Raw genomic sequence first — 18,118 nt, forward strand, 5'->3', positions numbered from 1 at the left:
CAGTTCCTATTGAATAGATGGGCAGAGTAGTGGGAATGTAGCAGCAGGCCGAGTGCAGGTCTAGCTCATGTCTGGAACCTTGGTGGTTGAGTCTAAAGGGACCCATGAGCCGCACAGCCACACCCACCCAGGAAACACGAGCTCACTGACTTTGCTGGGTAATTTTGGTTGGCGGTAAAGAACCAGACCCCAGAAGCAGAATCTTTGCTGTACTTTTTTCAGGCCATGTAACCTTGGGCAAGTGTATTGTTCAGTCTTCCCCAGCAACTTGACTGGGTGAGAATAACCTAGAAACATGCCTCCAGGAGTACCTGTGAGGTTTTTTTTTTACAGAGCTAGATGGTTTGAGAGGTTTAACTAAGGGAGAAAAAGACCTTCCTTGAATGTGGCCTGGGGTGCCAGGATGAATTAGAAACAAAACACGAGGAATCGAGCTGAGCGCCAGCATCTGTCTCTCCCTGCTTCCCGACTGTAGACATGTTTTGACCCAGTTTCCTCATGTTCCTGCCTGCATGCCTTTCCAACCAGGCTGGACTGTACCCTCAAACCACAGGCCAAAATAATAACCCTTGCCTTCTCTAGTCACTTTTGTCACGTGTCTTGTCACAGCAGTGAAAAGTCAAGTCATGAGCCTCACCTTCTGCCTCTGAAAAGGCTCGGGGATACCTGCTCAAGACAGTGACCGCATGGGATAAGTGGTGGATGAGGTTTGAAAGCAGTCCTGCCCTTCCTGCGGATGCACAGGGGATGCGCAGGCTCCTGGATTTATGGGCCCACCAACAGTGCTAACTGAGAAGTCATTCCACAAAGAACACCAGGAGCTCTTCGGAGGGTCGCAAACGCACACTGTGACACTTTACCCCTACCCTGCTGCAAACACCACGAAGACAACAGGCTTTACTACTATATCCAATGCTGCCACCACCTTTACCTACACCTGCCCTGGTTCAGGAAATCACAGTTAAGTTTTTTTTCTTTTTTTTTAAATTAGCAATTCCTCTTTTCATCCCAAACAGCAAGTACAGGGCTTTGCATACAGCAGGCACCACAAAAACAAAACCACCACCACCATCACCACCACCACCAACAAAACCCTGCAGGTTGAACTGACAGGACAGTGGGAGAAGAAAAAGTGGGGGAGTTGAATTTTCTCAGAAATGGGAGAATGCTGAAATCAAAGAGATGAACTTGGCCTTTGGTAGAACTGGAAGATATAACTGAGGCCTGGGGATAACCCTAATAACCCACAGAAGGCACAGAGGCATCCTAGCATCATTTCTGTTGAGATAATTATCCTGACAACCCCCAAGGAGGGGGAAGCAGCTTGGGGAAGAAAGGGTTTATTTCCAGTCACAATTTCAGGTTATAGTCCATCATTGTAGGGAAACCCAGGCAGGAATCCCAGAAGCTGGTCAGACCACATCCACAGTCAAGAGGAGGATGCTTCATTTTTGTTGCCAGCTGCTTCTAGCTTCCTCCCGTCCTGTATAGTTCAGGATCCGCTGCCCAGCCAATGCTGCTGCCCCCAAAGCGGCTGGGACTTCTACCTCCATTAAAAAGCTAGCCGATCCACAGACGGGCATACAGGCCAACCTGGTCTAGGAAGTCTCTCACTCAGGCTCTCTTCTCAGGTGACTGCAGGCTGTGACAAGTTGGCATTTAGGATGGGCCATCACAGGTAGGGAAACCACTGCTGCTGAACAAATGGGGACAGAGATGCTAGGATTTGTTTGCTGCATCACCTTGGTTCATCTGCCACAGCATCCGGTTCTTGCCTTGAAGGTGGCTCCTGGTCCCTCATCAGGATGGCCCCTTCTTTCAATGTCTTGCATCTCCTTTGCAGAGGTGGGGGTGGGGGTGGGGGGTGGGGCTGGCTGCTGGCTTCCAGACTAATAAGGAGTCACAAGAGGTCAGCCCTCAGCCAGAGCATGTCACTGAGAGAATGGAGGCAGTTGATGGTCTATACAAAAGTCGCCCTCATCTTGCAGCTTAGGAAATGTGACACAAGGGGAATCTCCTGTGTGGACATTTAATCTAGGACATTTCATTTTGTCATAAAAGATAAATCCCTAAGGGGCTAGGGAGACAGCTCGGTAGATGAAGTGCTTGCCCTTGGAAGTGTGAAGATCCAAGTTTGATGGCCAGGGTCTGAGTAATAAAGCTGGGTGTGGTAGCATTCACTTAGAAACCCAGCACTGAGAAGGTGGAGATGAAAGGATGTCTGGGGATCATACCTAACACCTGAGCTCCCGGCCAGTGAGAGACCCTATCTCAAAGGAGGTGGGTGGCATCACCAAGGATGAAATCTGAGGTTGGCCTCTTGCCTCCCTATGCACGTGCACCTCTATACATGTGCACACTCAAGCGTATGCACGTGTACACCCCACTCCACTCACATAGGAGGCCTCAACACAAAGCTGGCCTCTGTGAACAGGGCCTTCATTAGCACATACCAGCAAGCTGGGGTCAGGTGCCATTTGGGGAATGCCTGGCTCAAATTCAACATTAACATCTGTTTTCTCTCCTGCAGTTCTAACCTGAGTTTCAGCCCCTTTCCCCACAGCTCCAGAGTACAAATCCATTTTCCAGGAGAGCCGAGACTGAGTATGATTGGTCTAATTTGGGTCACATGGCCAGGCGGAAGCAACTTCATTGGTCAAGTCCTAGGCCAGCCAATGCGTGATGGAAGGATCTTGGTCAGCTTGGGGGTGTGCTTAACTGTCAGAGATTGGAAGGAGGATGATGAGGACAGGAGGACCCACTTATCGATCAAGAGAGGGAGAGGAGCTGTTTCCCAAAGGCATTTAGCGATGGATCATCGACTGTTAAGATCACAAGTGGCCACCACTGGCGATCTCCCATCCTCTGTTTAATTCACGTACTACACGTTCCCTCTTTGCTGTGCAATCTTGTCTCCTTACCCAACAAGTTCCTGAGAGGGCCGGAGGAGCAGCTACCTCAACCGCACAGTCATTTGTCTTCCTTCTGTTGCCTGTGGGACTGCATCGCTCATCGGCAACAGGCTGCATCCAGGATTAGTTATCTCTTCATCTATTTGTTCCCTGGCAGGATCCTGGAGAGCAGAGGTCATGGCTTATTCATCTTGTATCCCCCTTAGCACTTTGCCTGCTGTTTGTGGTGGTGGTGGGGGGGGCATAGCAAGATAGTCTATAAATCTGCTGACAGATTGAACGACTGATTTATATGCTGCTAGAGCCAGAGGTAGATGGAATCTTGATTCAACTACAAAACTACGGAGAAAAAGGCCTGTGTTCACCACATCATTTCCGAGAGATTGCAGATCTTCTCCGGACTAAATAATGTTGCTGAGGTCAAGATGAATGTCCTCCCTGGCTCGCCCAACCTCAGCTGCTGGTGTCACATTTCTAAGAGACTGAGTGAAGGCCCAAGGAATGCTGGTCTAAGCTGCCCAGCCCACTGAGGAGATCATCTCTAACAGGTGTAGAGGAGGAGGAAGGCTACTAGGGAATGGGGGAGCAGGTGTCAGCTTTCAGAGGCTGTGCCCCAGGCAAAGAGCCAGAGACCTAGAGACTTGCCTCTGACTCTATGCTGTTCCCGGGTTTTTAATAGTTTTTGTTTGCAGCCCTCTGTTAGTTTTGGGAATTCTTGTCTATTTCCTGGAACCCCTGTATAATCCCCTGACAACCCAGCTCACACAGGAGAGAAGGGAGGATGCTCCAACACACTCCATGAAGGCTGTCTTGTTTCAAAAGACGTAGTGCCTTATTTTGTAAATACCTTTCCAACTATTGCAGACCAGGCGACTTGTCCATTTTTGGTTCATGCCCACAACTTTCAAAGAGGGAAGCCCAGTGATTCATCCAAAGTTTCTCTGAGGCTTCAGGGAGACAGTCACTAAATGTCAAGTTAATGAGGGGAAAGGATGGGAAAGTGTGGTTGGTAACGGAAGAGCAAAACAGGAGGATGGTAGTTGTAGCAGAGGAGGCAGGACTCAGGCCCGTGGTAAGAGATCAAAAGAGGCCACAGTAAAGGAACGTGACCAAAGGTACAGTACATCTGCACTGGACTCCAGTGCCTTGCTTGCCACGCTGGCAGCCAAAGGGCGGGGTAGGCGGGGCTTTATTTGAGGCCCCGCCCTCAAACGATCTCGCCCCGCCTCCCGCGTGGTGTCTTCCCGCCCAGGTCCCGCCTCTGAGCCCACAGACTCCGCCCCGCACTCAAGTCCCGGAAGCGAAAGCTACTCCGCCTCTTCCGACTCAGGTCACGACCTTGAGGCTGGGCGCCCGGTTTGCGAGCGTGCGGGGCCACCGGGGGTCCTGCAGCCCTCTCTCTTGCCATGGCCGTGGCCCGGAACCTGCGCACCGCGCTCTTATTCGGCGGCTTCATCTCCATGGTCGGCGCCGCCTTCTACCCCATCTACTTCCGGCCCCTTATGCGGCGGGAGGAATACCGTGAGTGACCTCTGACCCCGCGCGGTGGCTGGTCCCAGCGCCATCGGGACTCCCTCAAGCCCCTACTATATCTGTTCAAGGAGTACAGAGGAAGGAGCTGGACTTAGTGAGGCCAACCGGGTTTCAGGCTCGCCCAGTGCAGCCCGGTGATGTCGGACAAGCGGCCCCACCTCTGACCTTCTATGTTCAGGCTCTAAATACATATCTATACCATTAGCACCAGAACCATGGAGAATCTTACGAGGTCACAGAGGTGTTGAAGTGTATGAAAGCAGCCTGCACATAGCAGCTCGACACTGAACACTAGTTCACCCACAGTATATACTGAATATTTAGTATATGTCAGGTTAGACGCATACTGGATTGTTGAATTTGCACAGCCTTCCCTTAAGGTTAGATGTTACTATCACTTTACAGATGGGGTCACATAGGTGGTAAATGGTGAGGGGGAGATGTTCCAATGGTGAGGGAGACAGGCTTCTGTCTCCAGAGCCCCCCAGCCCCCCACCCGCCCAGACTGAGATGGCGTTATAGTGGGGACGGGAGCCTTGCTCATCCTGAGTTGAAAGGTGTTTTTATTACGCATCATTTCCGACCCCTGAGATGTCTTGGCGTGGAAATCTTTCAAAGCTAAACTGTTAACCTGGGTGTTTTGAGTTTCTCCTCAAATCGTGGTTTTTTCAGATTCTGCTGGTTTCCTTCATTTTTTAAGCCGGTTGCTCACGTGGCGATGGCAAGTGTCCGGGGAGTCATTTTCCTCCTTCATCATTCAGGTCGTATCATTCTAAAAGCCAAACTCTCCTTCCTGGAGACCTATACCTCAGCAAGGATTAGCGCTCTGATGCATCTGAAGCCATCTGTCAGAGAGGAGAGATGAGGCATTAGAGGGTCATTTTGTTCTCCAGGAAACCTGAATCATCCAGAAGATGGAAGAGGGCCAGCCCAGCCTCCGGGGAATATTAGCTGAGGCTCCAGCGATTTGAATCTGCCCGGCTCCAGTGCTATTGCGTTTGGTTTCTGGAGGCAGAGCATTTAAGTACATATGCGAATCCCCTGGCTGCTGCTCCTCAGCAGTGCAGACTGAGCTGGTCTCTGCTTCCTGCCTCCCAGGTCCTCCTGAATGCGCTGCGAGCGGGGAGAGAGCGTGGGCTTGACCAAGGTCCCACAGAATTTGTCTCCTTCCTTCTCCCTAGCCGTACCCCATGCCGCAGGCTATTTTACTACAGCTTCTAGAGCTGTTCGTGGGACAGAAGGTCTGCTCTGGGTTCCCTTAGAAAAGCCCCAGTTCTGAAGGCAGGAGCGTGGTTCTTGGCATGCCTGGAGATGGTTTTGCTTGTCACAGCTAAGGGAGAGAAGGTGAGGTGAGTAGGGTATTAGTAGCTTCTAGGTAGGATCCAGGATACATTTTCCACAGTGCACAGAAGTCACTCTTAACCAGCCTGTATCTCCCCATGTCTTCCGGGAATACAACGCAGTCTTAGGTCGTCCAAGTTGCTTTAGGAAGGCAGGTCAAGCTCTAAGGCTGTCTACACCTCATCACCTTTTAGCTTATTTTGATTAATTCGGGCAACGTTAACCAAACGTCATAACTAAATCTTTAAAAGTGAATAATAGTAAAGAGCTAACTGGGTTTTGTTTTTGTTTTCCGAGACATGGTTTCTCTGTGTAGCCTTGGCTGGCCTGGATCTGCTTTGTAGACCAGGGTGTCCTCAAACCCACAGATGCGCCTGCCTCTGCCTCTCTGAGTGCTGGGATTACAGGTGTGGGCCACCGTGCCCTGCTTAATTTTTTTGTCAGAATTTTTTTTTCTTGGTACCCTTCCAAGAACATCTACTCTACTAAAGCCATTTAGTGCTCATAATAACCCTTTGTGGTAGCTGTTCATGGAAAGTCATTTCCTGCCTCTGAACCTTGCCTCTTCCCCCGGCTGCGGTGGTGGTGGTGGTGGTGGTTGTTACGCATTTACAGGTTTTGGGTGAATTGAATGAGAAATTACTTGTGGAAACTCCTAGCGTATTCACATATTAGAAGGGCTTTGGTGAGGAGTGAGGTGTAAGCAGGTGTGCACCGAGGGCTGGTTGCCCTGGCAGTAAGCGTGGCCAGCTGGTTTAGTGTGTGCTCAGGAACTGGCCGCCTGCTGTGCAGGTGAGCTTCTCAGTGCACTCGGCATCTAGTATTTATAGTATCTAACTGCTTTTCTTTCTTCTGCTCAAAACCCAGAGTTTAGCTGTCACTCGTGCCTGGTGCAGTTTAGAGATGAGGGGGCCTATGAGGGGTGACCCCAGCACCTCTTTCCTTGCCCACTTCTCATTCTGTCCCTTCTTTGTGCATCTTCTGTGCTGTATAAGCCCAGTGTGTTCCCTGCTCCTTTAGTCACTAACATCGCTATTTATCGTTAGTCACCATCTCGTCATCTTTCCTATCTGCCCCTCATGCCTTTCTTGGGTCCATTGTTTTGTTTTGTTTTATTTTGGGTTTTTGGTTTTTCAAGACAGGGTCTCTCTGTGTAGCCTTGACTGTCCTGGACACACTTTGTAGACCAGGCTGGCCTCGAACTCACAGAGATCTGCCTGCCTCTGCCTCCCGAGTGCTGGGATTAAAGGTGTGCACCACCATGCCCGGCCTCTTGGGTGCATTGTTATTTTCTTTTTTTAAAGCCTTAAAAAAAAATGTATTCTCTTTTTTTAAGCTGTAAAGACATGTGTGCTGTTGAGGGGTACATGTATCACAGCTTCTGTGCGGCCATCAGAGGACAGCTTTGTGGACCTGGTTCTCCTCACCTGCTTTATCATGGGTTGTGGGGACTGAATTGGGGTCACTGGGCTTGCTTGGCAAATGCTGTACTGGCTGGGCCATCTTGCTGGCCCCAGTTGAGTTCTTTCTGAAATGCACTTGGTACGACTTCTTCGGTGAGAATCTGTAATGGGAAACTGTTTGGGTCGGGTAGGAAATGTGGGGCCCTCCGGGTCTCTGGCACTGGTCCTGCCATTTGCCCTTCAAGTGCAGTCATCCGACTTGCATAATTAAAACCCTGCAGTTACTCCACTGCTATGCTCAAAGTCGGCCCAGTGGAGGTTATTGAAGTATTTTAATAAGTTAACCAGATTCACTGTATAACAGCATCCGTACCACCAACCGGGTAGAGGACCTGAAGGGAGAGAAAGAGGCAGAGAGATTAGTACCGAAAAGTAGTATCTTTTTTGTTGTTGTTGTTGTTGTTTGTTTTTGTTTTTTTGGCCTCAGGAAATGGCACCCAGCCTGTATTAGAACACTTCAGGGACTGCGGGACTAGTACACAAAGACTTATGACTGATGAGCCTGTCTTAGTCAGTGCTCTATCGCTGTGAAGAGACCCCATGACCATGGCAACTCTTATAAAGGAAAGCATTTAATTGGGGTTTGATGACAGTTTCAGAGGTTTGGTCCATTTTCATCATGGCAGGAAGCATGGCAGCATGCAGGCACATATGGTGCTGGAACAGTAGCTAAGAGTTCCATGTCCGGATCCACAGCTGTAGAACAGTAGCAGGAAGAGAAAGCTACTGGGCCCTCCCCCAGTGACAAAGTTCCTCTAAAAAGACCACACCTACTCCAACAAGACCACACCTACTCCAACAAGGCTACACCTCCTAATCCTTTCAAATAGTGCCATCCCCTGGTGACCAAACACTTACATATATGAGCCTTCGGGGGCCACTCTTATTCAGATCACCACAAGCCCCAGGGGTGAGGGAGAATGACTACTGTCCCCCTGACTCTGGCAACTGTGAACGTGGTCATCGTGATCATGGCAACCAATTGTAAGGCATCCGTTGGAAGGATGAGGATGAAGAGGGACCATTCTGGACAGCTGGAAGGTTAGGCACCGGTGTGCTGCTGGAGGTTGCCCAGAGGCAGAACAATACCTAGTCTGGAGTGGGGTGAGGCCACGTGCAGTGTGCACTGGACCCAGTCAACGCAGAAGGTTGGGGTTCCGGCCAGTGATCCACGCTGGGAAGACACAGTGCCCAGCACACCAGTGTGTGAAGGGCTGAGACGTAGTCAGCTGAGAAAAGCGCCTCAAAGGAACCTCAGGAAGAGTGGGCACAGAGAGGCTTAAGATTAAAAGAGCCCCAAAGCATCAAGAAGACAGCTCTTCATGGAAGGGGTGTGGCTGCACGTTAGGTTGCTTGAAATAGTAGAGATAAGTGAATGTATCCATCAGACTTATGAAAGAGATGATGTAACTGTTGGTCGATTCTTTCAGTGGTTTGGAAGTGAGCAGGAAGGTCAAAGCAGATTAAAAAGTGAGCAGTCTGTTAAATGGACCTTTAAAGATGTTTGTCTGTCGGTAGGAACATGGCAACCTTGAAGCAGGCGGAGGGATGAGGGAAAATGGGGTTTTGCTTTCAGTTTGGCATGGGGAGGCATGGGAACACCAGGAGAGTCCAGACTGGCTAAAGTGCTAGAGAGAGAAGACTGTAGAGGGAGGTGACATCACTTAGGCAGACACAGTCTTGGCAGAGTCACCTGTTCCCACAACTTTAGAGAAAGAGTAGGTGTAGATGCAGGAACATGTGCCCTTGGCATGACGAGTTGAGGGCACTGTAGGTGACAGCGTCTGCTGACTGACACAGGACAACAAACCCTCTCTAAGAGAAGTGCATTCTCCAGGTGTTACTGACCAGCTGCCCAGGGTCCTTTGGCTTTGCCTGCCTCTGATGGGCCGACAAGGTGGCTCATTGGCCACTTGCTGCCAAGCCTGGTGGCCCGAGTTTGATTCCTGGATGCTCCATGGCAGAAGGAAAGAGCCAATCGTATAGTTGTCTTCTCTGCTCCACCTGTGTGCCTTTATTGGGCCTACTGTGGCAGGACCCAGGGAGTCGAGGAAGGGGAACACAGGAGAGTGTCTTCCAGCCAGGTCACAAAGTAAGAACAGCATCCTGCTTACGTAGTCAAGAAGGGAGTGTTTGCACCAGTCACGGCAGCCCTTTACACAGACAAAGAATGCTGTTACCAGCAACTGTGCCAATGTCTTTTGCCTAGTCACAACAATCCCTCTTTTAGGCCAACAGGATGATTGCAGGTTCATCAAGTTTTCAGTAAGTGTTATAATGGTGGTGAGTCCAGCACAAGTGTTTGAAATAATCACGGAGGAGCTTGTCTTCAGGAGCTGGGATTTGCCTCTGGCAGCAAAGAGCTTTGATTTCTTCAAGGTAACCACGGAGTGCTCAAAAGTGCCAGTGCTGACATGAGCACAATCTGGCTGCCTGCTTGGCTTGGAGTCCTCAAAGCAGCCAGGGCATCAGGGAGGGGTCCAACGCTGTCAGGGAAACATCCTAGCGTATTCATAGGGAAAGCAAACACCAGATGGGATGCTTACAAGGAGGATTTTGTGTTAATATAAATAGTGACTGCAGTAGCACAGTGGTTCTCCTCATCTGTCCTGAGGTGGACAGTCCCTCCTTCTGTGACAGTGTGTGGACCTGAGCTCTTGGTTGTGTCTGCCTCTCAGCTGCTTCTTAATTCCTCCTCACCTCTGACCACCCTGTGTACACTTGTTATTCAGTCAGATTTGGTCATTCCAAGGAGTGAACTATGGTCCTTAGGGGCCTCCGAGCCATGTAAAGTCAGAGTGTCAGTTCCCTCAGGGCCAGCCTGGGGAGGGGGGGCAGCCGGGGGGGGGTGGGCAAGTTTCACGATCTCTGCTTCAGTAGGATGAGCCCACAGGCTGCAGGGGTGAGAAGGAAGCCTGCTCTGTCCCACAGTGAAGGAGAGCCGTGTCATAGCTAAGTAGCAGGCCACTGTGACAAGAGTGTCTTGGTGCACTTCTTTTTGGCATCCAGCATGATCTTTAGCTCTCCCGCTGACTTGTCAAGGCTTGAGGAACTGCTCGGTAGAATGTACACAGGTCAATCCATCCATGATAGCTCAAGTCCTGGTTTGATGCCTGGGGAGGTGGCAGTTAGCCTTGGGGCTTTGATCTGAAACTAGGGGTTTGGGTGTAGTCCTGTTGTGCTTCTGGAGGGAGCCCAGGCATTGCTTTTCCCTTTCTCCCTGTTGCCGGTGGGGCTTGCCTGAGGACTTAGAGGACACAACCTGAAGCCTGGTATAAGTCTGCATATCTTTCAGCCAGTCCAGTTCTGAATGTGGCTCTTTAAAAGTAGCGTGTGTTTCAGGCATTGAACTCAATGAAGAGGGATAGAGTAAGAGAAGCTTTTTGTTTTTGTTTTCTTTATCTTGATCTTTCCCTGTTTTAGTTGGATGTACAGAAATACAAAACCATAGGGTTTTTACCCAAAAGCCCAGAGCTCATTTATTCCTGACATGCGGGCGCCTTGTCCAGTGTCACTCTGCATGTTAATTGCTGGGTAGACACTGGATCCTGACTCCCTGCCCTTGTCCACTTAATGCCTGTCAGGATGCCTGTGAGCCAGTGAAGTTGAATGGTTACATGAGGGATCCAGGAGGAGCCCTGATCCCTCTGCCTCGCGCCCGTGTTCTTTCTGCTGTCCCTTGCTGCCCCTAATTGAAACTGTGCTGTGCATCCAGAAGAACAAGATGACCAGCGATCACTTGATGTACAAAATGCCTTTCTCGTAAGGGCATTTCCCCTACTGCACACCCGGAGCTTAGAATATGCTTTTCACCCCATTCACCATGTAATGGAGCAGAATGCAGAGACAGGCCAGCGTCCCACTTTCTAACTGGCATTCCAAAGCTCTCTGTACTCAGCCTGGTTTTGATGAGTGCGCAGACATGTTTACAGTGCAAAGAGCAGTGATTGAAGTGGCCGCCAGCTAGTTCCTTCAGCTGGCCAGCTCAGGTGAGCTGCAGCCGTGGCGTGGCCGACGTTCCCCTCAGCTGCTCACTCTCAAGGGATGCCTTTGGTCTCAGCCAGCTGTTTCAAGCCCGTTGTTCTGTCCCCTCAACCAGCTGCTTCACACCTGCTAGTCCATGTCCTGTGCCTGCCCCGTCGTCGTTCCCCCCGCCCCAGCCCCTGCCAGCTGCCTCACACCTGCTACCACAGCTGTGTGCTCTCCTCAGTCACTATTCTGTCCCTGTGTCCTCTTGAATTTATGACCACTTGGTATCCTTGGTCACTTGGTATTTGTGGTCACTGGCCTCTGGTTCCCGGCTGTTCCAGGACTCGGAGTTCCAGGCTCCCAGTAGGCGGACTGCAGAGCCTAGTCAGCAGCAGCATGAAGAAGCTGCGGAGGAGCTACTTAAGTCTGTCCGGCTATTTTTAAACAGGTAGATGCTTGAAGCAGCCATCCTGGAATGGTCACATGTTGTTGGACTTTCTTATCTGGCTGTTGTGCAGTTGCACATTTTTTTTTTTTTTTTTAATTAAGAAGAAGCTCAAGTGACAGAAATGATCCAAGGATAGAACCATAAATCCCTGTGTCCTTCACCTGGATTTGCCAGTGGTTAACAGTCGCCACATTGGCTTTTCTCCCTTACAGAGAATACACACATGCACCTAGATTGCAGTCATCACCGTCATTTTGCTGAGCCATTTGAGAGTGGGTTGAAGACGTTATGAGCTTTTATTCCTAAGTACTTGAGACTGTTTTTGCTAAGAACAAGGGCGTTCATTCTTTTACCTAGTCACAGTATAATCAAGAATTCGGAGAATTTAGTATTGATACAACACAGCTGCTCAGTACAGAGGCTGTGTCCATATGTTGCCTTTTTTTCTTCTTCTTCTTCCCCTGCTGGTTGTGGAAAGAGATGGGAAGATGGATGGGGTCTGGCTTTCCTCTGCCCACTCACCTGCTGGTGTTCACGAGAGCAACCCTCAGAAAAGCACTCTGTGTGCTGGACAGTGAGAAAGAATGCTCAAGTTTCATACCAGATTTACAGTTAGGCAGATTCTTTTACTACATGCAGAGTCAGCCTACCTGTGTGCATAAACAGCTTTAATAACACCCGCTAGCTGGACCCACCCGTGGACCTTTGACTAGAGAACTATTTTCAATTAGCCCTACAAATCAAGCCCCAGCCTGAGCACCAGGGGGCAGAGTTGAGCTTGCCGGGACACTGGAGTGGGTTTTAGGCACTTCACACGGACACTTACTCACAACTGAAATCCGTAATTAGCTTATTTGTGCATGTAGCTAAAAGCCTCCTTCTGCCTCCTCCACCTTCCTGAGGTTCATAGATGTTTGCTGCTCCTCCAGTGACAACGAAATAGAAACCTGTCAACTTCACCAAGATGAACGTGCTAAATCCTGAGAGGCTGGTTTCTGTTTTCCATTAGCAGATTCCGCATCCTCAAAAGAAGTGTCTTTGTGTGGTCTCCTGAATTTCCATAAGACTGCAGTGGCCTCAGAGTGTTTACGAAACATTAATGGATCAGAAAAATGGATTTAGGTAGAAGCTAATACCCAGTTATCACTTGACAGGAACTAGTTTAGCTTGCCTGTTCAGGCCAGGCCGCCGAGGTGGCTGGGTCAGGACCCAGATTATGACCAGATTATAGCCTGCTTAGAACAAATCTCCAGCCTCATTAGCAGTTAGCAGGAAGGTGCCGAGACAGGGAGTCCTCCCTCCCTTGGTTCTCCACTGTATGACAAGAGGTTGAAGCACAATTAGGCATTCTGTTCCTGCCACCCAGCTAGCGGCTTCCTCCCAGCGATGCCTGGCATCCCGCCAGCATCTTGGGCTCTGCAGTGGTACCTGCTTCTTAGAGAACGGGTTTGATACATTAGGATGACTGAGTTTCTTTTGTCTGTGCATCTAGAATGCTTCACAGTGGCTATTTTTCAAAGTTTACCTCTTCCTGATTTCACAATACAGAGATAACTTAGGTCTGGAAAATTCTTACCTATTTTTGTTTCTGGCGAGACTCATGATACTGTGATGCTTTGTTGCTGGCTGGCACTAGCACAAGTTGGAGACATCCATACTTTTGAGACTTCTCTGTTGGCATCTTAGGGCTCAGGTCTGCAGAATGGGATGTCATTTACCCCTCAACTTTAAGAAGGTCTATTGACAGCTGCAGGTCCATAACATCTGTGTGCCATTTACCTGCTAGTTTGACAGAAGAGTTGTAAACACACCAGGCCACTGACAGCTGATGGCCCACTGTGCCTTGTCTTCTCCTTGCCTTACTTAGAATTAGCTATCAAGATTTCCACACCCCACCCCATCCAATAAAGTTAGTATTGATAACACTTATCAGGTAAGTCATTTAGGATTGGCTTTCTGTCTCGACGCTCTAGAGAAGCAAGTTAGGTGGCTATCAGGCTTGGCAGAGCCCCATTTCTTGTACCTACAGCAGGCCTGTAAGGGTAGACACACTGGCCTAATGGCTAATAAGAGCTGAGAGTGGCTAAAAAGAAATGGTTGATCTATTAAGACAAAGGTCTGATTACTGCATTTAATCACTGCATCTTAAGAATCAACATCTTTTGGCGCCAAGTCCTTCTAAAAAGCTACCATTTGTCAAGATGTTTAAGATAATAAGTCTTTGTTGTCACAGGTTTCTTCTGAACCAGTTAGTAAGATGTGGCACAGAACCTGAAGCCCACATTCACAAAATGCTTGGTTGCTCCTGGCCCCTGCCGGTTGGACAGCTCCAAAGTGCCAGGCTTAGCTGCTGGAGCTACAGCGAGCTCATTAATTGGCACAGCACCTGCAATCAATTAGGGAAGCGTCAATTATCCAAACCAAAGCCACCCACCCAAAGATTAATTTTCTGCTCTATTTCCTATCAAAAACATAGCATATTTAGCTTGGAGTCCGGTCCTTCAGTGAAGTGCTTTGAGACACCCTTTTCTTGACAGTTGTGCCTGTCCTTTCTTTGTGGCAGCCCTTCCCTTGTAATGTCACACCTGCCAGCCCTTCAGAACTGTTCCTTCTGTTGTGTTGTGTCCTTTGCAAAATGCTGAGATTACAGGGAAAAGATGACCGAAGTATGGCTCTTTTTACCTCATAGGATCTAGTTTTCACAACCTAAAAGCATTAAGGAATGGCGTCCCTGAACTGAATCACACTCTTAAATAGGCTTTGTTATTGGCCCGTGTAAAGAGAAAAAGGTTGCCCATGCCTCCTGTCTAAAGAGTAATTAATTGTTCTTTTGTGTTTCTCAGAGAAGGAGCAGGCTGTAAATCGAGCTGGTATTGTCCAGGAAGATGTGCAGCCACCAGGTAAACTGAAAAATCCCAGGCAGTCCCATCCGGGGCACGTGGCACGAGTGCACCCTCTGCACTCTGCGGTGGGGTCGGGGTGTTTTCTCTTGGGAAGTTGATCTTGCAGTATTTTAGGATAGTTCTTGTCTTGTCGGGTCTCCCCAAGACATGATGCTAGCGCTTAAGTGCCTCGTACTTTTCATAGGATGGCTGGGCACTCGGTAAGTGGGCGCACGATGTAGTTGGCTGTGCAGCAGATCACCTGCATGGCTGACTCCCATAGCAAGCACCTCTGTAAACACCACCCTCATGGGGAGGAAGTGCTTACGGCTGAGCTGTGCTCTGTGATGTGGGACACAGCTTCCTACTCGAGTCCCCAGAGCTCCCTTCAGGGGCTGAACAGGGTATTCCTTTAAATGATCCAAGCTGCCTGAGAATGAGAGGTTTTCTAGTGTATTAACCCAACGCCTGCAATCTGGAGGTCCTGGGCCAGATCCGTTTCTCCCTCGTGTCATATAGTTCCTAAGCCATTTGTAAAAAACCCTCACAGCTGCCGTGCCTGCCAGGTACCTCGTTGCAGGGTTCTCGTCGCTGCTCTCACCCATTTCAGCATCTCTGCCACATGGAAATTGCATGGCTCAAGTTCCACATCATCTTGTTTGTTTGGGATCAAGGGGGAGTACTCAGACATTTAACAATGAATCCTAATGGTGTTTTTTTGTGTTTCTTCCCATAGGGTTGAAAGTGTGGTCCGATCCGTTTGGCAGGAAATGAGGCTGTCGACAAGTCTGATGAGGAAAGCGGACGTCTTCATCCTGTGCACTCTGCAGCGGGGACAATAGATTGCTCGCCGTGGCCGCATGGCTGGAAAAGGAACCCTTCACGCTGCCAGCGAGAGCCCTTGTGATCAAGACTGTGCAAAAACAGTGCTTCCTTTAAGTCCCTGGAGAACCTGAACAGATGACGCCATTAGCAAGTGCCTTGTGGCTGCGTTGACTTCGCAGGAGCAGAGCCAGCCTGCAGGGCTGTTTGTGGAGGCTCGCTGCTCATGCAGTCTTTATCACCTCTAAGCTGTAATGTGAACACAAGCAACCTGTGGGCTCAAGGTGCACGGCTGCTTTGCCACCTTCTGGATAAGCGATTTCAGTGCAAACAGCCGTGCCAAGCTGCCTCACTGGGCTCTTTGAGACTGTTCCAGTTGATAAAACTGTTTGAGGGCAGGATCCTTGGCTGCTGAAGAATACACTGTTCAGCTTAACCATCTCATTGAAAGTCACTGTGTTGGGAAGTAAATAGATAGGAAGCAACTCACACTAGACTATAGTTGCACAGTAGAATCACGGGCGAGCTAGCCAGCAGCGAGGCTGTGGGTATTAAAATGATTTTTCTTAATGTGCTGTTATGTGCAACTCTTGTACTTTGTGTGTGTGTGTGTGTGTGTGTGTGTGTGTGTGTGTGTGTGTGTGTGTGTGTGTGTGTGTGTTTTGTTTCAGTGTGTATAGGGATTGTTTGTGGGCCTTGGTTTTTGCTTTTTGAGACAGAGTCTATCAGACCAATCAAGATTTCAACTTCCAGAGATCCACCTGCCATTGTCTGGTAGGATTTTTTTTTTTGTAACCGAATTGTGATATGAAGAGGTAGTACCACTGCCCAGGTCCTCTCTAAGTAGATAGTCACACAGTGTCATCTATTTGTATACAAGGTAAGCAGCACACTTTCTGAGATAGCTATTGTTCCCCAGAGGAACAAAACTGATAAAATTAATATGCATATATTTAAAGGGGATTTATTAGACTGGCTTACAGGCTATGGTTCCAGCTGATCCAACAGCAGCTGTCAACCAGCGAAAAGTCTTAAGAACCCAGTAGTTGTTCATGGAACAACTTCTTTTTTTTTTTTTATTATTATTAATTTATTCTTGTTACATCTCAATGGTTATCCCATCCCTTGTATCCTCCCATTCTTCCCTCCCTCCCATTTTCCCATTATTCCCCTCCCCTATGACTGTTCCTGAGGGGGATTACCTCCCCCTGTATATGCTCATAGGATATCAAGTCTCTTCTTGGTAACCTGCTATCCTTCCTCTGAGTGCCACCAGGTCTCCCCCTCCAGAGGACATGGTCAAATATGAGGCACCAGAGTACGGAACAACTTCTTATAGGTCCTTCACGTAGGTGGCCACGAGGAGGTGCAGCCCAGATAAGGTGGATCGTCCCACCTCAGAAGATCCAGATTAAAGGTGGGTGTACCACCTCAAATGATTTAATTAAGAAAAATCCCTCACAGGTGTGCCCAGCCACTTGGGTTTTACTGAATTCCAGTTGTAGTCAAGTTGACAACCAATAGTAGCCACCACAGCTGTTAATGGCATCTTCCCACCAGGTCCTCACCAGGAGCTCCAGCAGTGACAGTACAAAGCAGTTTCCTCGTGATTTTTTTTTTTCCTCCTTCCCTTGCTTCTGTGTTTTCCTTTCTGTGTTTTTCTTCTTCCCTCCTGCCCGCTCCCTTTTCCTCTTTTCCTTTGAATCTCTCTCCTTTGCTGTGCTCTGCCTACCTAGCCTCGTGGTAGATGACTTGGTGCTGAAGAACCGGCCTGGTTCTGAGCAGAAAGCCTTGTGTGTTTTCATGAGGTACTTGGTGACATAATTTCATAATTGTGAACTTGGGCATTTTCTTAACATGCTGCTGGCCCAATTATGTAATGACTGCAAACAGAAATAAGATTGATAGAAATAAGATTGATTGCCTAACATCTAATTGACTCAGTTAACAACCCAGTAGAGGAAGCTGACTAATTAGGGGTGCGTTTGCCTACTATTTTCCTTGGAGGGGGCACCAAGAGGTTATGTAGTCTTAAGTCAAATCATACAGATGCTCAATTGAGCCTTATGATCGACGGAGGTAACTGCAGGTCTTTGGGAGGACTTCCGGGCTAAGGGATTGAGTTTTGGAAAAGGACTGTGGGAGTAGACCCAGTATGACTCCTAAGTTGGATCTTTGTCCTGGGCCTGCCTCTCCCTGCCCTCAGTTTACCTTTTTGCAATGACAGAAGGGCTTTCTATCCTCAGTCACCTTGATGCCTACAGCAGGAGCATTCAGTTTCTCAGACACCGATCTGCAGAGTGCTGCCCACGCATGCCCAGTGAGTGGTGAGAGATGCCTTCCTGAGGACTGACCAAGGGCCTCAATCCAGGAGTCCGAGTGCGCCCCTTCCCTGAGGGCAGTGATAGAAGCGATTTGCTTGCAAGAGGCAGCGTATGGGTGCATTTAGGAAACAGGTCTGCTATTGACAAGGTACACTGGATTCTCATTTGGTAAGTTCCTGGCGAGGGTGGTCATTTCCCAAGTGCTTCCTACTGCTGCTTTTCGGGGGCTAGAGACTTCCCCTTTAGGGGAAAATCAGATCATGACTTCCTAAACTTTTTGATCCCAGGATTCCTTTACACGTAAAATGCACTCTCTCAGGGCTGGGAGGGTGGCTCTGGAAAAGAGCACTGAGCTGCAGGCCTGTGATCAGAACTTGAATCCTCAGCACTCATGGAGGAAGCTGAGCATGGCTGGTCATGTCTC

At 49.1% G+C, this 18,118-nt stretch overlaps 1 protein-coding gene across 1 annotated transcript; it reads left to right on the top strand.

Moving 5' to 3' along the window:
- Positions 1–4,193: 4,193 nt before the first annotated feature.
- Positions 4,194–15,929, top strand: Smim20 (small integral membrane protein 20). Its single transcript, XM_051164842.1, has 3 exons — positions 4,194–4,433; positions 14,510–14,566; positions 15,285–15,929. The coding sequence occupies exons 1-3, from the start codon at positions 4,319–4,321 to the stop codon at positions 15,320–15,322; spliced, it is 210 nt and encodes a 69-aa protein (XP_051020799.1). The 5' UTR covers positions 4,194–4,318; the 3' UTR covers positions 15,323–15,929.
- The last annotated feature ends 2,189 nt before the right edge of the window (positions 15,930–18,118 follow it).

This window comes from Acomys russatus, chromosome 22 (assembly GCF_903995435.1).
Source record: "Acomys russatus chromosome 22, mAcoRus1.1, whole genome shotgun sequence".
NCBI classification, from domain to species: Eukaryota; Metazoa; Chordata; class Mammalia; order Rodentia; family Muridae; genus Acomys; species Acomys russatus.